The sequence below is a fragment of the Lepus europaeus genome, chromosome 1 (assembly GCF_033115175.1).
Source record: "Lepus europaeus isolate LE1 chromosome 1, mLepTim1.pri, whole genome shotgun sequence".
Classification (NCBI taxonomy): Eukaryota; Metazoa; Chordata; class Mammalia; order Lagomorpha; family Leporidae; genus Lepus; species Lepus europaeus.
Window position 1 is genome coordinate 46051879 of NC_084827.1, and position 21290 is coordinate 46073168.

Consider the following 21290-nt stretch of genomic DNA (forward strand, 5'->3'; position numbering starts at 1 on the left):
GTAGGGATTCCTCTAGTGTCAGCCTCCAGTTCCAAATGCAGTCTTTAAGGCAGCCCGGTGAGCACAGGTGCGCTAGGTGCAGACACGTGGACCAGCATGAGCCGACTCATCTCTCCTTGGTGATGCTTCTTCCCAACTGTGTGTAACTGAGTTTGAGCCAGGCCATTTGGATTTTTTTCTGATACAGAATGAGTACAGCCCATTCATACGCTGTAATGGCAGCACTGCCGGGACTCCAGCTGGACTTCAATCCCAGTGCCCACACGGACACAGAATTGGAGCCATCAGAAACAGGAAAGGAAAGGCAAATGTGCAGTCATCCGGGACTGAAGAATGGGCGGTGCTGGGGAAAACAATCTGATCAACAAGGTTTTGGGCCGGCACCGCGGCTCACTAGGCTAATCCTCCGCCTTGCGGCGCCAGCACACGGGGTTCTAGTCCCGGTCGGGGCACCGGATTCTGTCCCGGTTGCCCCTCTTCCAGGCCAGCTCTCTGCTGTGGCCAGGGAGTGCAGTGGAGGATGGTCCAAGTGCTTGGGTCCTGCACCCCATGGGAGACCAGGAGAAGCCCCTGGCTCCTGCCATCAGATTAGCGCGGTGCGCCGGCCGCAGCGCGCCAACCGCGGCGGCCATTGGAGGGTGAACCAACGGCAAAAGGAAGACCTTTCTCTCTGTCTCTCTCTCACTGTCCACTCTGCCTGTCAGAAAAAAAAAAAAAAAAAAAAAAAAACAAGGTTTGGAAGCATTCCCAAGGCCAGGCAAATCAGTAAAGCGCTAAACCAGGGAGCAAATGTCCCTGGTGCCAGGTGAGTGGCCACCTCTGGGCAGTAAGAAGAGAAGGGGGGTTGAGTGCCTTTAGGGAAACATTCAAGGGTGTTCATTAGTTAAGGGAGAAGTTGTATTGACAGAGGGAAGGAGAAGAATTGGGAGCTCCCCAGAGACTTCGCTCTCCTGGTACACGTTCTCTCTCCCAAAAGCTTTGGGCTCGGGGTGGCGCTGGTGGTTACAACACCAGCTGGGATGCCTGAGTCCCTCACTGGAGTGCCTGGGTTCCATGGCTGGTTCTGGCTCCTGGCTCCAGCTTCCTGCGAATGCAGACCCTGGGAAAGCAGCAGTGATGGCTCAGGTAACTGGATTCCTACCACCCACCTGGGAGACATGGAGTATGTTCTCAGCTCCTGACTTTGACCCAACCAAGCCCCAGTCATCATGAGCTGAGAAAGGGAAGAGAAGACATGGAGGTGGGCAGCTCAGCCATAGTGGGCAGGGCCAGACACACCCCTAGAGGAAATGGGTAGGGGGAGAGGTAGGGAGAGACAGGAAATCACTCCTACTGACCTTGTCATCCTCGCCCCCCAATATAAATGCAAGCCATTGGTCCATCTGAGCATTCAGGCTCCTTTCTTCACTACTACTGGCGAGAGCCCCGAGATCCTAAACTGATGAACAAAGCAGGTGATGATTGCAAGATGGTGCCACACAATTTGGAAAAACCAATCCTGGATATCCAAGCTTTTTTTTTTAAGCCAAGAGATCCAGTGGATGTTAAGTACCTATTAAGAGCCCCAGCCCCCACCTCACTGACCCACAGCAAGGGAGGTATTGTGGCTACCCCTGAGTCATCACTTGGGACTTGTCTTCAGCTTCCTCCTGTTGTCCCCTTTCTCATTTCCCTCACTGCCTCTACCACCACCTTCCCCAGCCAGTAACATGTCCCTGTCTGGGTCAGGTAAGGGTCTCTTCCAGATGGCAGTGGACACTGAAGGACAGACTTAATTATTTTCCATTTGGAAAGAAGCCAAGGATTCTGACTCCCACATTCCCAGCATGGGCCTCTCCCATCTTTGCTGTGTCTCATCACAGTCACCCCAACACCTCAACATGCAGTGAGGAGCCGGTGGGGGGGCTGGTTAGCTGGCAGTGCCCAGATGACTGGCTAAGCCATTTCATTCTGTTTGCTTAGGTGCCTGGCAGTCAACCCTGGGATAGCAACAGCCCCTTAAAGTCCCTTCCCCAGTTTTTTTTTTTCCCAAATGTTTATTTTTCATCTACTTGCAAGGCAGGTGACAAGAAGAGAAAGAAAGAGAGAGATTTTCCCTTCACTATTTCACTCCTCAAATACAGTCAACAGCCAGGGCTGGGTCACGTGGAAGCCAGGAGCCAGGAACTCCATCTGAGTCTCACACACGGGTGACAGTGACCCAAGTACTTGAGCCATCATCCGCTGTTTCCCAGGTGCCCTATCAGCAGGGAGCTGCACGGGAAGTGGAGCAGCCAGGGCTGGATCCAGAACTCACACGGGTGATGCTGGCGTCTGAAGAGAAGGCTTAACCCCCTTGTGCCACAATGCCTGCCGGTTCTGTCTGAAGGGATGCACTCACACACAATTAGTGGAACGCATCAGCTCGCTCACTGTTGTCCTTTCTTTGACAAGATGAGTCTCCACGCTTCCTGGCAGCTTTCACAGTGCCTGTGAGACAGCAATGCCCAGTGCTGCAGCTCGTTCCCCTGCTGTGTCCGTTGCACCAGGAGGGAGCCCTCCTCTCCCCTTCTTCTCTGGCTGCCTGCAGGGAGGGGTGGCCACCTCCTGTTCCTTTTATGCTGCTTTGGCTACCCGTGTCTTCCTTCTCTGGGCTTGGCCTCTCTGAATTTATCTTTCTAGATGAAGGCAGGTCCTCTGACTTTAAGAAAAATGGCTCTCTTGGCATCAAGCAGCTTCTCCCTGCCTGCCGGCGTGTGCACAAGTGCAGAGGTGGAGAATCATGACGATGGCTGCAAGAGCCAGCGCCAGGCCGCAGGGCCAGCTGCGCTTTGCTGGGGACCGCGATTTCCTCTTTTATCATCGACAGAGATGCCTCAAGTCAGGGAATGATGCAGGAAGTCTTTAGGTCTGCAGAAATCACTGCCAGCCTTTCTCCACTCACCAGAGCTGGGGAAAGATGGATTTGACAGGCAGGAGCCTGAAGACGTATGGTATTTATGCTGTGGGTTATGTGTCTGATGGGAGTTCTCAGCTGTCTGTTCTTCCACTTGCAAGTCCTTCGACAAAGGCCCATGTGCCTAGCAGAAGCTGGAGAATCCGACTCACTGGCAGGCCCCTGGAAGGGCCACCTTGCTCAGCCTCTTGCTGTCCAGACACAGCAGACATTCACTCCTCCCAGACAGAAAGGACGGCGTCCACCCTTCCAAAAACACCCTTGGAGAAGGAATTCTACTTGGCTCTCTTGGATGCATTTTGGGGGCTGCTCTCAGGAAGTTATAATCTAGATTATCTCAGGTGAAAAATTCTTCGGGACCATCGCTGGGAGTTGGGCAACGCCTAAGAATCAGAGTAAATGACAGTCACAAAGTCCTCTCATGGGAGGACACATCTAGGGAGTCCCATATAAATCCTGATGAAGGACTAAGTGACTTTTTTTTCCATCTGGAGAAACATGGAGAAAACTTTTCAAAACATCAATTTGTAAACGCTGTAATGAAAATAGGGTATCGGCCCATAGAAGAGGGTAAATAAACTCTGCCAGGTTAATCTAATATTATGTCGTGGCTGAGTATGAGACCTGCTGGTTAGAGAGGAAGCATGGTGTGTGAAGTCTCCTGGCCTTGCATCGTTTCGAATGCTCTTGCATAAAGCATACCTTGGGTTGGGTGTTAACATGCCCACAGCCCCATCGGATTTGATTCCTGGCTCCATCTCCTGATTCCAGCTTCCTGCTATATGTGGGCCTTGGCGGGCAATGGTGATGGCTCAAGTAGTTGGGTTCCTGCCACCTACCTGGGAGACCTGGATTATGTTCCTGGATCCTGGTTTTGACCCATCCCAGTCCTGGATAGGCATATGGGAAGTGAGCTGGATATCAGGGCTGGATATCAAATAAAAAAATAAGCGCACACACACACACACACCTTTCACTAAACTGGAGAAATGAGATCAGAACATATAGTTACCGGGAGTGAGTGGCTCCTGCAGCAGAGGCAAAAAAAAAAAAAAAAAGATTGCCCAGCAGGGTCTCATTCCAGCGGAGCTGGGCAGGGGCCTACTGCCAGCCAAGGTCATAGCATCCTCATCAGTGATGGTGCAGAAGTGATAGCCCACCGAGAGAACGGTGTGGGATTTTCCCCCAAGCCAGCTGGGGGATGGGAATGAACAAGCTGATTGGGGTGAACTGTAAAAATGGCCAGAAGCCGATAAACAAAACCAGACAGGAGAAGTAGAGCTGAACTGAGAGTCTGTGCCTTGTTATAGTTAGGGAAATCCATGAAAGGGCAAGGTGTTGCACGATAGTGCGTGATAAGGGTTAGGAGTATAATCTGAATGAATCCAGATCTGAGTGCTGCCTTTTCTATTGCTGGACGCATTAAGGCAGGGGCATCTGGCTTCCAGGTGTCAGGACCTCCGCGGGTCCAGGAACACTTCTGGGAGAGACAGAAGGGGGCACTGGCTAGACAGGCGCAGTGAGCACTTGCCCCGGGTTCTTCTTTCCCTTCTTGGCAGGCAGCTTCAGGCACACGAAGCCCACACAAGCACCTGCAGCTGCCCTGCCTACCTTACCAGGCCCTCACAGCTCTTTGCATGGTTTCTGTAGCAGTAAAATGAAGCTGCTAGAGAAGACTGAATGAGATAATAGGTAGGGGTGCGCAGCATGGTGCCAGGCTCGGAGCAGACTCCAACCAACTGCAGCAAGACAACAGGGCAGACAGAAGCGTGTACCTGCTCGTCCTGCTGCCCCTGAAGCTTCTGCGGTGCACATTTGGAGTGCAGGTCATGGTCACCATCAGAAAGTTTCTGTTTTCCTAGTCCCTTCTGGTCCCATAACGCAGACAGGACGGATGAGGTGGGCGGGGTGGGAGCAGGTGGCCTTTCACACTCATGCAGATGCAGGGCCACTTCCGCAGAGCGCAGTGATGCCGGTGGTCCTCTGAGCCTCAGCAGCTCCTTCCCAGGACCCTCTGCCTTTCTGCACAGTCCCACCTGCTTTCCTATCCCTGGCTTGCTAGGGACAGCAGAGGCCTGGATTGGTGGCTGTAGCTCCCATCTGCACAGCACATTCTGAAAGGAGAGTGAGCGGAGACTCCAGCCTCCACTCGTACATTCGTCTCTGAAGCCTGCAGTCTGTCAGGCCAAGGCGGCCTCTGCTGGCTCCAAGATGTCTTCCAGAGGAATAATGACACGCACCCCTCCAGCTGCTCCAGCTGTCCTAAGGCAGGGGGCCCCAGCATGGCCTCCCCACTAGTCTGTTAGTCCCTCCTGCACATCTGTTACTCAGGGCTTCCCAGGGCACGGAGCTCCGAAGGTGTCTCCGTGCTCCCTCCCCCAGGGAACAGGGGACACTAAATGTCCTGATGTTCCTGGGGAGTCCTAGTGCTCCAGAACTGTGGGAAAATCAGCAAGAGGGAAGGGTCCTGACGCAGTAGGGAGTGAGGCGGCGCTCAGGCCACCTGACGCAGTAGGGAGTGAAGCGGCGCCCAGGCCACCTGCAGGATCAGCTGTGCTTTCAGCGGTGCAGCCTGGAGCAAGGACTCCAGGAGGGTTTTAAGGACAACCCTAGCGGAAACCAAGTGCACCTGCTCAGAGTGTCTCCCTGCGCAACTGAGAACCGGAAGCCATGCAATTCAACTGAATGGCCGCTGACATCTGCATCAGTGCAGACATGATGCCACAGCCTTTGAGGGCAGGATCTGAGGAGGACAAGTGGATTCTGGAGGACGCTGGGGCACAGTGGGACAGAGTCCCAGGCATTTGGGTCCCCAGTGCTGGACCAAGAGCCTGGGCTCTGGAGCAGCAAGCCGGAGCGCTCCCCTCTGCAGCCACCAGAGGTCATTGGCTCCCACTGTCGGAGCTGCTGCCTGTCCAGTGTGCAGGCCTGCTCTTAGCCTTCCTGAGTGCATACTCCCTGTCTCCCTCCACGCAGCCAACACGGGGGAAAGGGGAGGGAACTCCTTAAGGAACATCCTCCTTCCCCTGCCCTGAGAGGCCGGGAGCTGGTGCCTTGAGCAGAGACTTTGGGATCCTGGTCTCAACCTTCTGCCTCAAGAAATTCATTCTGAGCACTTGGGGAGAAGAGGAAATGGCGAAGGTTCCCTGGATACCCACCAGTGTCCCAGCCTGTGGCCTGGAGGACTGCCCTGAGAGCACCTTTCCTCTCCCAGTAGGCACTCATTCTGCTTTTTCCTACTCAGTACTGCAACCCAGGGGCTCGCACTTAAACCACCTCCAACCCAAAAACAAAGTTCATTTTAAAAACATCTTCCAGAGTGCAGCATTCATGTTGGACCAACAGCAAACTCCAGAAATTCTTTGTTCCAAATTACTTTAAGTTTTGTATTTTAAAAATCTCTGTTATGGTCACTGTCCAGTTAGAGACCTTGGCTCCTCCCTGCCATGCAGTCACTCACAGTCTACCTCTTAGGAGCGTTAAAGGAGCCCCTTCCCGCATGACTGCTTGAGGCCCCGGCATTGCTCGCCTGAACGTGATGAGAATTCTCACCACCGATCTTCCTGACCCGGCCTCTGAGGGACTGCATCCAGCTGCACTCGGCCACCTGCCAAATCGGACCATCAAAGGCTTTGGGAGTGCCCCCTGCTCAGAGCACCAGCTTCAGAAACCACCCCACCTCTCCCCGCCCAGCCATCTCTTCCTACAGGGCTGAGGAACCATTTTACTGCCCAGGGCCATTTGGATATTTGTAGCCTCATTCGCGGGCCACACGAAATCATCAACTTAAACATTAGCCTGCTGTAGATTTATTGAATTTCAAGTTCAGCCTGCGGTTGCCTTGGCAGGGCCAGAACAAATGGTTTCGCAGGCCTTCTCTTGGCTGTGGGGTGGTGAGCTACCAGGTGTCCTTTCTGGACACCTGGCTCTTGCAACACTTGGCTCTGTGTTTGCATGAGCTGGGCTCTCCTTATGGTATGCCCTTCTCCCTTCTCCAGGCACACTCCCCCATCTGTCTAGACCCCAAGGAAATGTCCTCTCCTCTCTCAGTGCTAGTGCTTCCTTCCTAGATCCACACCGATCTTGAATCATGTCCACCGGCCAGGTTTGATTTCTAATTTATGTGTCCTGACTGGATAGACAGTTATCTGAGGATTAGAACTCTGTCCTAGTGTACATGTCACTCTGGAGTTATCCCAGCACCACATATATTGTCTGGCATTGAGGAAGGGCTCACAAATGTTCACGGATGTTCTCAGCCAATGGTAAATCACCTAACACAATCAAAACTGAACTGGCAGGGCCAGTGCCGTGGTGCAGTAGGTTAATCCTCTGTCTGCGGTGCTGGCATCCATATGGGCACCGGTTCGAGACTCAGCTGCTCCACTCCTGATCCAGCTCTCTGCTATGGCCTGGGAGAGCAGCAGAGGATGGCCCAGGTCCTTGGGCCCCTGCACCCGTGTGAGAGACCCAGAAGAAGCTCATGGCTCCTAATCAGCGCAGTTCTGGTCATTGTGGCCATTTGGAGAGTGAGCCAACAGAGGGAAGACCTTTCTCTCTGTCTCTCCCTCTCATTGTCTGTAGCTCTACCTCTCAAATAAAATAAAAATAAAATCTTGAAAAAAAAAAAAAAACTGAACTGGCTCCGCATCAATGGTCGTAAGGACAATGCTTTAGGGGAGGTGTCTCCCTCCCAGGCAGGAGAGACTGAGCACAGCAAAGGGGAGTGCAAGCTTACAGTGGCACACCCTGAGCACCACTCGCTCACTTGGGTCCGTTCAAGCTCCATCCCCGATTTTATGATTTTACAGATGAAGAACCAAGGCGCAGAAGGGATGCCCCAGGCCAGGCAGCAGAAGGAAAGGCAGGAATGGGTTTTCACTGCAGGGGACTCTGAAGCCCATGCTCTCTCTCACGGCACCGCAGGACAGACAGGCTGGGCTGGAGGCCCAGTCGGTCGCTGTGCAGCTGTGCACAGGGTCTGGGGCCCACCGTGTCATTTTTGCCTCTGTTTTCTCATCTTCATCACCCAGGACTAACTGGGACAGGTTTTGATGGCAGCTTCTAAAACCCAATATGTGCTATCCCGTCTGCCGCACCCCGGTTACCAAGTTTTGTTGCTCATACATCCTCCCTCACTGCCCTGTTTTATTTTCCTCCCCTGGGCTCCACTCCCTCTCTCAGAGCACTTCTGGAACTGAGCAAGGTCAGCCGCGTGCACACCCAAGGAGCTGTCCATTGTCCTTGCCTTTACTCATCTGAAAACCCAGTGAGGACGCTGACGTCCGGATGCCTCCCTGTCCTGGCAGGGACCCTGGCTGGGCGCCTGTTCTGACCTGTCTACCTCTCAGCCTCTCTCACCCACCTGCCCCTTCCACTCGGTGGCTCCTCACAAACGGAATGTCTACTCTGCAGGCAAAGAACCCCGGGCCACTGACGGCTTCTGAGTGCAGTGGGGGGGCCATGCTGCTCTGAGCATGGCCTGGAGAAGGGCGGGGTGAGAGGCAAGGAGGCCCGGGGGAGGCGACTGAGAGAATCCTGTGGAGGCATCTGGGGCAGGCAGACAAGTTCGGTCCCTCGGAGAGCCACCTGCAGCACTGGGGTGGCTAGGACTTCCCAGCCTGAGTGGCACCCCTGGGCCGACTCTCTGTGTCATCTGGGAGCCGTCAATCCTGAGCCACGGTCTCGTCCCCAGTTCGTGCCAGTGCCAGGCAGGAGGAGATAAGCCGCCCAGGCTCTCCGCAGGCGTCTGGCCAGGGCTCTCTGTTGTCATTTCCCTCTCCACAAAGCCCTGAGGAGACATTCAGAATATTTCCACTCCCCGGCCTCCGTCCCGCCCACCCCGCCTCCCCCACCGTGCTGTAGGGCACACACAGGGAGGCCAGGAGCCTGCTGATTTTTCTTTTGCTTTGGCTCATTTTCTTTCTGGAGCAGCAGGCTCATCTCCTGCATTTTTAATAGCTGAGCATATTTAGCATTCAACACACACGTGTGGGTTGATAAAGCCCAAAGAGAAGGCAACAAGCCTGGAAAGCCTCCTCCCACCTCCTGCCTGCCTCCCGCCCACCTCAGCCGCCATCCCTCGGCCTGTGTGCCCCATCCACCCACCAGGCTGCACCAGGGTAGACGAAGCGCCCGCAGCTGGGAAAGTCAGACTGGTTGACGCGGTCACCAAGCCAGCGCCTGGTCCCTTGACTGGGTGGGGCCTCATAAAACAAGGCTGAAATGCTCAACACAGTCAAACAGCCGCAATTCCCTCTTGACTTCTGCCCGGGGACCAAGTCATCTTGCTGCATCCCCTGCTGTTATGGCCAAGGGGACATCGATGCCATGGCACAGCACCGGGCATGCTCTGGTCACGGGCTCCCTCAGGGGCAGTGCCCACGAGCAGGAGGGAGAACTAGCAGCCAGGGGCTGAGGGGATGGGCTGCCTGGGAGTGCTGGCAGGTAGTTCTGCAGGGGACAAATCTGGGACTTCTCTTATTCTCCTCCCTTTTTTCTCAACAAGTTCTTTTTTAACCTACCTAGCCCGAGAAGAGAGAAAATAACAAAACCACAGACCACTTAACCTTCTCTGAGAAGACCAGGGGGACGGCCTGAACTCAGGACAGGCGTGGCTTTTTTTTTTTTTTTTTTTTTTGACAGGCAGAGAGAGAGAGAGAGAGAGAGAGAAAGGTCTTCCTTTTTCCGTTGGTCCACCTCCCAAGCGGCCACTACGGCCGGTGCTGCGCCGATCCGAAGCCAGGAGCCAGGCGCTTCCTCCTGGTCTCCCATGCGGGTGCAGGGCCCAAGGACCTGGGCCATCCTCCACTGCACTCCCGGGCCACAGCAGAGAGCTGGACTGAAAGAGGAGCAACCGGGACAGAATCTGGGGTACCGGCGCCTCAGGCAGAGGATTAGCCTAGTGAGCCATGGCGCCGGCCAGGATTGGCGTGTTTTTTTTTTTTTTTTTTTTTTTGACAGGTAAAGTTAGAGAGAGAGAGACAGAGAGACAGAGAAAAAGGTCTTCCTTCCGTTGGTTCACCCCCCAAATGGCCGCCATGGCCGGCGCTGCACTGATCCGAAGCCAGGAGGGCTGGTGTTTTAATTGCTGCACTTGTGAATTTGAGCTGCTTGGGAAAGGGTGGCCCACACCTGTGGTTGAATCGCATTGAAAAGCCAAGGGCCCACATGGGCAGCCACTGCTGATGCCTTCTTGGCCAGTAGGGGTCAACAGGGAGCTCATTTTGAGTGATGGAACTTTGGCAGGGGATTCAGACCCTCGGTCGGTCTAACTCTGTCCTCCACGTCATAGGCTGGCAGCAGCACGCTACCTTGGGGAGAGGGGCAAGGTTCCTCCTCTCTCAGAGAGAGCCGAGGAGCCCAATTCACACGCCTCGGAATCAGAGAGTCAAAGGGGCCTACCCAAGGTCATCAGGTTGATGTGTCTAGAACTCCGCTGTGTTAAATAGCAGCCACTAGCACTGAAAATGACTGCTGAGTGCTTAAAATGTGGCTACTGGGGCTGAGTGAGGAATGGGACTTTTAATTTTATTTTCAATTCATTAAAAGCTAAAAACGTGGGCAGGTGTTGTGGCGTAGTGGGTCAAGCTGCTGCCCGCAACACTAGCATCCCATATGGGCTCTGTTTTGTGTTCTGGCTGCTCCACTTCCAATCCAGCTCCCTGTTAATAGCCTGGAAAAGCAGCAGAAGATAGTCCAAGTGTTTAGGCTCCTGCCACCCACGTGGGAGACCTGGAGAAAGCTTTGGGCTCCTGACTTTGGCTTGGCCCAGCGCTGGCCATTGTGGCCATCTGGGGATAAACCAGTGGATGGAAAATCTTTCTGCCAGCTGTCTCTCCCTCTAACTCGGACTTTCAAAATAAATCTTGGAGTGAACCAATGGAAGGAAGACCTTTCTCTCTGTCTGTCTGTCTCTCTCTCTCACTGTCTATAACTCTACCTGTCACATAAATAAGTAAAAAATTTTAAAAAATTTAAAAAATAAATCTTAAAAAAAGTTAAAAACAGATACTTGATTCAGTTATTAGAAAATATCTAAATATACTTGGAATAATGTGGGTATGGGAATCTGTTTTACAACCTCCAATTTTAAATGATATCTAACAATGAGTCAAGGGGTTTTGATGAAAATTTAGTGTTCAAATTGAGATGATCTATAAAAATAAAACACAGGATTTCAAAGACAGCATGAAAAGCAAACAAGAATGTAAACTACCTCACTGATATGTTGAAATGGCAGTATTTTGGAGATATAAGGCTAAAGCAAACATATTACTAATAAGTGGTTAAGTGACCAGTTGGGACACCTGCCTACTATACTGAGTGCCTGGGTTCAAGTCCTGTCTCTGTTCCCAATTCTAGCTTCCGCTAATGCAGACCCTGGGTGGGGGGCAGCAGGTGATGGCTCAAGTACTTGGGCCCCTGCTACCCATGTGAGAGACCTAGATGGAGTTCCTCACTCCTGGCTTCGTTCTGGCCCAGGTCTGGCTGTTGTGGGTATTTGTGAATCAACCAATGGAAGAGGGCTCACTCTGGCTGTCTCTCAAATAAACAAATTATTTTATTTTAAAAAGAAAATATAGGGGCTGGTGCTACGGCACAGTAGGCTAATCCTCCTTCTGCAGCGCTGGCATCCCATATGGGCGCCGCATCCAGTCCTGGATGCTCCACTTCCGATCCAGCTTTCTGCTATGGCCTGGGAAGGCAGTAGGAGGTGGCTCAAAGGCCTGGGCCCCTGCACCCACATGGGAGACCTGGAAGAAGCTCCTGGCTCCTGGCTTTGGATTGGCTCAGCTCTGACCATTGAGGCCATTTGGGGAGTGAACTAGGGATAGAAGACGTTTTTCTCTGTTTCTCTCTCACTGTCTGTAACTCTACCTCTCAAATAAATAAATAAAATCTTTAACAAAAGAAAAAAAAAATCTCAACTGTTGCCTCTTTCTTCAATGTGGTTGCTAGAAATTTGTAATTATATGTATGACACACCTGTTTCCATTGGACAGTGTTGGCCCAAATTATTTTAGACAAAAGGTTTACCATCTGCAGGGATTAGAAATCTTAGATTCCCCTCCAATGGTCAAACCCACCTCATTCAAGTCAACAGTCAGCAACAGAGCACCACGGTTCCTGAGCTGGGGGAAAGAGCCCTGGAGGAGCCTCACAGTAACTGCTGAGTAGCAGAGTGGAAGTCCACAGAGAGGCCACAGGCGAGGCCAAGACGAAGTGCCATGGGGACTGGACGGAAGTACGGGCGGGGAGTGGGTGAGGGGGCAGTGAGAAAGGGCTTTCAGGAGCACACGGCCAGTGAGACAGGCAATTAGAATGGTGAGGCTTCGAGCCAGGAAACATGGTGGTCTCAGCAGCCCCTCCTTTGCCAGGGCCCTCTTCCCCACTCTCCAGGGCCCTGCCCTTGGCCTCAGCTCTTCTCATGCCTCAGACCTTCCTGGGGGGCCCCATTTGTACCCACAGTGTCAATGCCCATGTCTACACAGATGACCTTCAAATCTCCATCAGGGATGGGGAACTTTTTTCTACCAAGGGCCATTTGGGTATTTATAACATCATTCGTGGGCCATATACAATCACCAACTTAAAAACTAGCGGGCTGTAGATGCATTGAATTTTGAGTCCTGTCTGTGGTTGCCTTGACAGGGCCAGACCAAATGATTGTGTGGGCCTCATATGGCTGTTCCCCAGCCTTGCCCCAACCCTACCTCTCTCCGGACCTCTGGGTCCAAAGATTCAGTGTCCACTGCACAGCTCTGTAGATATTTCTCAGAGACTTCCCAGTCTGCCGGTTGAACTCATCTCCTTCCTTCCCTCCATGCAGGTCATGATTGTCCTTCTCTCAGGAAGTGGCAGGAGCAGACAGCCAGCTGTCCCAGCCAGGACCCAGAGATCACCCTCCACTCTTCTCTTGTGTTCCAGCCCTACAGACGGCCAGCCCCGCCCTGTCTGTGCATGCCCATTACCCCTGCCCAGAGCCAGGCTGCCATCACACTTCCCCTGGATTATGCAGCCATGTCCTCACTGTTCTTGCCACTTCCTGATGCAGGGCATCTGAACATAGCAGAAAACTGCTCCTTGAGCAGCTCTGGGTAGTTTCCAGGGTAAAGTCCAAATTCCTGAATTTAGCACGTGCAGTGGAACTTTACAGTCTGGCCCTTGCTCACCACCCAGGTCCATGTCCTGCCGTTCCTCACGTGCAAATACTTTTGCACATTCCTACTTTTTTATATAACTTAAAAATTATTTGTTTATTTAAAAGGTAGACATGTAGACACACAAACACACACACACAGATCTGGTCCACTCCTCAAATGCCTGCACTAGCCAGGGCCCATGGCAAAGAACTAAGTACCTAGGCCATCATCTGTTGCCTCCTAGGCGCATTACCAGGAAGCTGGATCAGAAGTGGAATGGCTGGGACTTGAACTGACACGAGATGCAGGTGTCCCAAGCAATGCTAGCCCCTCATCATAACATACAGTGAGCACCTACTATGATACTGTGCGACAATTCTATTAACAAGCACTGGGAATACACAGGACCCACATAGGCACCTTTATGCAAATTAGGAAAATGCCTGGATGCAGCAGCAGGTACACAATTAACCAATGGTCTCCAACCCCTACTCATTTCTTCAGCCAGGCATCATGGTGCAGTGCAGTGCTTAGCCTGTACAACTGTACTCTGCAACCTTAGGGATAAACAGTTTTAAAAGACACAGATACTGTCTGGGGGAATCTGTAAAAGGACAGGCACAAGCTCTTCATCACAGAATGCGATGTGATAAGGGCTGATGTTGCTGAGACAGGAGACAGGCACCTAACCCAGGCTCAGGACTCAGAAAAGGTTTTTCAGAAGAGGTCACACTTCAGCTGAAGTTGAAAGACAAGTAGTAGCAAAAAGCTAGACAAAGAAAACAAAGAAACATTAGAATTGTAAACTTAATGTCATGCCTTTCTTTACCACAATAAAAAAATTGTTTTAAGAAAGTAAGAAGGGGGGCCAGCGCTGTGGCGCAGTGAGTTAACGCCCTGGCCTGAAGCATGGGCATCCCATGTGGGCGCCGGTTCTAGTCCCGGCTGCTCCTCATCTGATCCAGCTCTCTGCTATGGCCTGGGAAAGCAGTAGAAGATGGCCCAAGGCCGTGGGCCCCTACACCCGGATGAGACTCCTGGCTCCTGGCTTCAGGCTGGCACAGCTCTGGCCGTTGTGGCCATCTGGGGAGTGAACCAGCGGATGGAGGACCTCTCTCTGTGTCTCTGCCTCTCTCTGTAACTCTGACTTTCAAATAAATAAATAAGTCTTTAAAAAAAAGTAAGAAAGTAAGAATGAGGGAAGGTATTGGCCTAGTGGTTAGGTTGCAGGTTAAGATGCTTGCATCCCATACCAGAGTGCCAGCGTTCAATGCCACCTCCAGCTCCTGGCTCCAGGAATGCAGATCCTGGAAGGCAGTGGTAATGGCTCAAGTGATTGATTTCCTGCCACCCACATGGGAAACTTGGATTGCATTCCCAACTCCTGCCTTTGGCCCTGGCCTAGCACCAGCCGTCTGTCAAAAAATAAAATTTCTTAAACATTAGGAGCAAACATTTGATGCAATGTTTAGGATGCCCACTCCATATCTGGAGAGCCTGGGTGTGAATCCTGGCTCTGCTCCGAATTTCAGCTCCTGCTAATGTACACCAAGGGAGGCAGCAGATGATGCTTCAAGTATCTGGGTCTCTGCCACCCATGTGGGAGACCTGGATTGGGTTCCTGGTTTCTGCCTTCAACTTGGCACAGTTCTGGCTTTTGCTGGCATTTGGAGGATGAAGCAGCAAACAGAAGAGATCTCTTTCTCTCTTTCTCTTTCTCTCTGTCACTGCCTTTCACATTAATAAACACATCTGAAAAGTAATGGCACAGTGAGTAGAGGCAGGTGGATTTCCTCAGGAAAGGCATCAGGAGCAGATATGGGGGGAAAGCTATAGTAGGGTCATGCTGGATGATCAGGGGTGAGGGAGTTTGGAGCCAATTCATAGAGGGACCCTTGCGTTTGGCTAAACTGTTAAGTCTTCATTCAGTACAAAGAGGAACTCTGAAAATTTTTAAGAGGATTGTGAGTTAGAATCACAAAATACTCAGGCTTGGAAATGAGCTGCAGAGAAGTGAGTTGTTCAAGGATACATGGAAAGTTAGTGGCAGAGCCTGGACTTGGACCTGCTCTGCCAGCCCCTAACTCAGTACTGATTTTCCTACACTGCATGCTGGGGAAGATGTCTAGAACTGAGGCTGAGCCCTCCGCGCTTCCAAGCCACATCTCCCCGCCCTGGGGACTCTGATGCGTGCTGCTGGTAGCATCCGCCTGGAGGGTAGGCAGACATCAGCCAGACAGACAGGAGGTGAGACGAGTCAGGAGGCCTCTGCAGTGCATTGTGCAGCCTCATTCATGGTGCGCCCTGTTCTGCTTACGAATGTTTACCTGCTTGAAGTTAGGTGAGTCACTCTTAGCTTTTCCTCCTTCATACAAGGTAGCATTCTAGTTGTCCTTTTTTTCATTCCTTGCAATCCTTTTTTTTAAATTAAAACAAAAAAGGTTTGCTTATTTAGTTTCATCTACTTGAAAGGTAGAGTGACACACAGAGAGAGACATGCACACACACAAAGAGAAAGAGGTATCTTCCATCTATTGGCTTACCTCCAAAATGCCCCCAACAGCCAGGGCTGAAGCAGGCTGAAGCCATGAGCCTAGAACTCTATCTGGGCCTCCCCTGTACCTGAGCCATCATCTGCTGCCTCCCAGGATGCAGTAGCAGGGAGCTGGAATGAAGGTGCATAGCTAGAACTCAAACCAGACACTGTATGGGATGTGGCTATCACAAGCAGTGGCTTAACCCACTGTGCCACAAAACCTGCCCTTCCCTGCTATCATTTAGTGTACTCCTTTTTAGGTGCTAGACAGTACTTCTTAGGGCTCTTTAAAACCTACTCTCTATCTTTATGGAAGGGCCTGGCCCACAGCAGGTCTTAACAAGTGTGTAAGAGCGTTGACTTGCCATTGGTTGGCAGAGGGAGTTAGGGGTGGTGGTGGTGCAGATTAACCTAAACCCTAGTAGTTCTTCTCTTTGAAAGGTGCGTTTTGATGTTCTGGGACCTCACAAGACCCCTCACCTGCTCTCCAACCAGGTGAGTTCGTTTTACAATCATCCATAACTGTCTGGCTTTCCTTAGACTGCTTCTCTGCACTTCATTTCTGGGCTCTGCAGGAATTATTTGATTATTTTCTGTTTTCATCTCAGCTCTGAGTCTGAAGAGCCATTTCTCTAATTCTTTAGAGAGACCTGCCTTTTCAATCCTCATCCCAGGCTATCAGGGCTATGTCCTGCATGCATACATGATAATGACAGTGATAGCATTATCCTCAAATGTCTATTGACCAGGAGCTATGATCCACATATTGTTCTGGCTGCTCTGTAAAAATTAGCTCACTTCACCCTTACAACAATCCCACGGGGTGGAGCTACTGTTGGTTCCATTTTACAGATGAGGAAACTGAGGCACCACATATCAACTAGCTTGCTCAAGGGCACAGGCTGGGATTCCAGAGCCTGTGTGCCTACAGCAGGACACCATGCAAACTCTCAGGGAGGCTCCCAGGTCACTGACAAGAGAGACTGCAGAGCAGCGACTGGGAGACTCACCCTGCTAGCGGGCTGGCCCAGAGCCTCCCTAGCCAGCTGCGTCATAGCAGGGACTTGCCACTCCAACAAATGAAAGAGAACAGAACTTGTCCATGAGGCTCAGGCGGGCATTCCTCTCCTCCACAACCAAGTCTAAACCTTCCCATTCTATCACAAGAGGCTCTTGAACTGATCCAGCAGAATGAACTCTTTCCTAAGTCATCACCATTTCCAGCGTGGACCACCAAACCCAGGGACGGATGGTTTCCCACATATGAAGTGTAATGAACACAACACTTTTTCTCTTTAAGTATACAAACTGGACAGACTCCGTACTTATCCCTGCTCTACCTCCTGGAAGCCTGAAGGGTAAGGCCAGCGGCGCAGGTACAAGCTGGTCCATAAGTTCTCCACAGCACGGGAGCATGCTCACCTGCCTAGCTTTCAGGTTGCGTTCCCACTGTCCATTGCATAGGTCACCTTCTGTGACTTGTTGGTCAACACTGAGGATTTTAAAAATGCATTCAAGGCCTCTGGGTTTTCACAGTCACCTGTAACCAGCTCTCTCCCACTGCAGTCAAGGGGTAACATTCTCCTTGCTTTTCCTCTCTTCCTTCCTTGCTCAACCCCAATTTCCTGACCCTGCTGGTAGCTCTTCCCTGGAAGCTGGGAGCTGGCTGTTCATGGCAGGAAGGCCCTGGGGGGACCCTGTCTCCGCGTGCCCATGGCCACACTCTTCCCTGGCAGAGCCTGCTTTGATGATTGACACCAGGACTACCCCTCGCTGAGAGGTGATGGCGTCACTGAGTGGTATTTCCCGGTTGCCCTTTTCTCAGAGATAACTTGGCTCAGTTTGCAAGAGCTGCCAGGTACTGGGCACTTTCCAGATCCCACATTCCCTCTTGTATTTGGGACTCTCATTGCACCATGCGGGCATCTGTCCCCTCCCTCCTCAGTTCCCCCAAAACCCTGCACATGACATGCCCAGGAACAAAGCCAGGGGACACACGCTCTTCCCCATGGTAACAGGGACAGGCAACGAGGACAGACGGCTGCTGGCTGCCAGCGCCCAGCACTCACCATGGTTTATCTCGTGATCCCTTCGCAGAAAAGACCGTGTGCTGTTTGCTGCTGGAGGTAAGTGGATTGTCTTTGGGCGTTTTGAATGGCTTTGAGGTGCTGCTGGCAGAGTTATGGCCGCCGAGACAGGCTTTTGTTTTCACCTGTGCTAGGGATGTCTTGGGAGTGGAGGCCGGAGACGTTGGAGAGGGAAAGGGTCTACACATCGAACCGTGTCTTCTCTCTACAGTGGGAGAAAGAACAGAACTGAGCACAGCATCTGGAGCAAGTGAGTCTCTCCCACATGCAGCCCATAATACTCCGGTAGACCCAGCAAGCGAAGAGAAGAGCTTCCCTTGCCATGCCAGCAGCCCTGAAGCCTCCCTTCTGCCCCAGCTCGCCAGCTAGCCCTGTTCGCTTTCTGGTTCCTGTACCCAGTGCTACACAGAACTAACGACGAGGTTCTCAGGAAAGGCATGTACTGGCCCTCCTTCTGCAAAACTGCTTCCATAGCAGGGCGGGCGAGATGTCACCTGACTGCAGGACAACCACATAGCTCAAGTGATCCCCAGATGGCTACTCTGAGGCCACAAGGTGCCCAAGGCAGCGGGTAGGGCCAGGCTCTCAAAGGAACAAATGGGACGTTCTTGAAGCTACCCCTCCACAGGGGCTCTAAAGTCAGTGGGACAGGCAAGGACTCGGGAGCCAGGAAGTGGCCCAGCATCTGCTCCTTCTTGGCACTGGGGGAGCAGTTTGCTGACACACTGAGGTTGTGGCTTCTCCAGGGCCTACCAAAGTTCAGGGCTACAACACTGCAAGAACGCGGATGCTCAAGTGGAACTCAGAGATGAAGCCGGGGCGTGGATTTGGGCTGGGAGGTGCAGCCCCTCGACATTCTACAGAAGATACCAGGGCTCCGGGGAGGACATTCAGCCTACTGGTTAAGATGTGCATTAAGATGCCTGTGTCTCATGTCAGAATGTCTGGGTTCAATTCCCGGCTCAGCTCCTGACTCCAGCTTCTGGCTAATGCACACCCTGGGAGGCAGCAGGTGATGGGTCAAATGGATGAGTTCTCATCCATTTGTGTTCCTGGCCCCTGCTATTGGCTGGCCTGGCCCAGTCCTGGCTATTGTGGGCTTTCAGGGAGTGAATCATCAGATGAGAGTGCTTTCTCTCAAATTTAAAAAGAAAAAAAAAACAAACAAACTTTATCAGCCCCTGTGGTCTCAACTCAATAATCAGGATGCAGAAGCGCAAAGCAAAATTCTAGTGTACACCCACTATGGTGGTTCTCAACTTTTTGAGAATAAGAGATATGACAAAAGCTAAGAACCTTAGAAAAATGCACATTTCCATATGTCCCAAAACTTTGTACACGATTACACAAAGGAATCCCCAACAATAAAAAGACAAAAGCTCAATAAATAAAATACATCTTTTTTGGGGAAAAAAAGGGGGCTGGCGCTGTGGCACAGTGGGTTAAAGCCTTGGCCTGAAGCGCCGGCACCCCATATGGACACTGGTTCTAGTCCTGGCTGCTCCTTTTCCTATATAGCTCTCTGCTATGGCCTGGGAAAGCAGTGGAGGATGGCCCAAGTGCTTGGGCCCCTGCACACACGTGGGAGACCCAGTAGAAGCTCCTGGCTTCTGGCTTTGGATTGGCTTAGCTCTAGCCATTGTGGCCATCTGAGGAGTGGACCAGCGGATGGAAGACCTCTCTCTCTCTGTCTCTACCTCTCTCTGTAGCTCTGTCTTTTAAATAAATAAAATAAACCTTTTGGAAAAGACAAAGGCTCCTGAAATCCCGAGTTCTCTTGGGCTCTCCTGTGCCCCACAGATATTAATACATATTGAATAAACAAGTACAAGTGTAGCAGGCACCGAGGGGAAGAACCAGAGATCGGAAATCCGGCCATCAAGCTGATAACGGAGGGCGAGTGACACGGATTGCAGACACCCCCTCCCACCTCACCCCAAACACGGCTCCGTCTCAGGCTGCTTGTCAACAGGCATTTCTGCTTGCTATGCCAGGCACCCGGCCAGGGGAAGAAAGCCAGACTTCCCTTGGCTGCACAGGACAGGAGTTTGGGGTTTCTCTGTGCTCCCGCATAGCCATGTGTTGCCAGGCAGTCTTCTGATTAAATGCCCCTGTTTTGATGTGGCAAAGAGAGTACTGGGCTGGGCGCCAGGAGAACCAGGCTCCAGCCTCAACCACACCTTTCAGTAGGCTTGTGGCCTTGAGTCTGTCACCTCACCTTTCTTGCTTTCTATGTCTTCACCTATGCATCAAAGTGGGTTCCTGGGGGGCTTCGAGGTCCTCTTTCTACTCCGTTATCACAAACACAAGGCATAATTGTCCCTGTTCTTTCTTTTCTCGTCCCTCGTGATTCCTAGATGCTACAGCAATACTTAATAGCTGACGTGCTGACACATTTTACTCAGGCAGGCTCTTCCTTGGAGGAATTTATCCTTTGTGAAACAGCAGTGGCCTTTACAACCCCTGTGAGACAGGCAGGAAGCAGTCAGGCGTCTCCATCTTCCTCATGGCTGACTGACCAGGTGATTGCCAAGGTCAGGGCCAAGGGCTGCTCCAGGAATGGTGCCACGTGCAAGGGCCACCGCCTCTTGGAAAGGCAGGAAACAGGGCATACTTTGAATAGGATTTGAATCCAGGAAATTAAGAAATGCAGACCTCAGAATCACTGAAGGTCAGAACTGGATCTTAAAAGTCAACTAGTTGGATCTCGTTTCTGAGAGAAGCGGTGATCAGTTACCAGCCTGCAGGACAAAGCTAGTTGGTGGCAGTGCTGGGACTAGAACCAAGGCTCCTTCCAATCCATAGTTCTGCCCTGTCGAAACTTCTTGTTTAGGAATTTCTTTTTTTGGAAGAGGTTTCCAATACTAAAATAAGACTCAATTTTACCATGACTGTTTTAGATGTCTCTATAGTTTTCATTCATTCTCTTGCTCAAAGCTGGTAGCGGGGGTGGGGAAGGTACAGAAATACTCCTCCATTGAGGTAGGGAGAGAGGCATGAACAATGAAGACAAATTATATTTCGCTAAGCTAAAGGTTAAAAATTATACAGCGAAGGGTGAGTGATTAACCTAGCAGTTAAGACGTCTGTATCCGACATTTGGAGGACCCGAGTTCCATACTTGGCTGTGGCTCTGGGACTCTAACTTCCTGCAATCCTGGGAGGCAGCAATGATGACTCAAGGAATTGGATTCCTGCCACCCACATGGGAAAACTGGATTACTTCCCTGGCTCCCAGTTTTGGCCACAGCCCAGCCCTGGTTGTTCCAGGCATTTGGGGAGTAAACCAGCAGATGGAAGTCTCTCTTTGTCTATCTCTCTCTCTGTGTCTCAAATAATAAAGGATAAAGAAAACGTATACAAGTAAACAGGATAAATCACAATGAAGAGTGCCATTAAGAACAAAATGAATGGCTCACACTAGAACTTCTAAAATCAACCACCTAGAGAATTCTGGTTAATGATCCTGGCTGACATTTCACTCTAAACTTACAGAAAAAACTAAATCAGTGGATAAGCTTTTTCAAAATTTTATATTTGAGCTCCATAAATTCTTCAGTGAATTAAAAGAACAAACTGCATATGAG

At 51.4% G+C, this 21290-nt stretch overlaps 1 protein-coding gene across 9 annotated transcripts in view; it reads right to left on the bottom strand.

The window, feature by feature from the left end:
- The window catches only part of ATXN7L1 (ataxin 7 like 1), a 282673-nt gene that overhangs the window by 43756 nt on the left and 217627 nt on the right, over positions 1-21290 (bottom strand). For all 9 annotated transcript variants that reach the window (XR_009868444.1, XM_062215739.1, XM_062216267.1 and 6 more), the window contains one exon: positions 17686-17908. Coding sequence is in view for 8 of the 9 variants with exons in the window: in XM_062215739.1 (XP_062071723.1) it covers positions 17686-17908 (223 nt within the window). In the remaining variant the exon portion in view is untranslated. The remainder of the gene's footprint in view (positions 1-17685; positions 17909-21290) is intronic.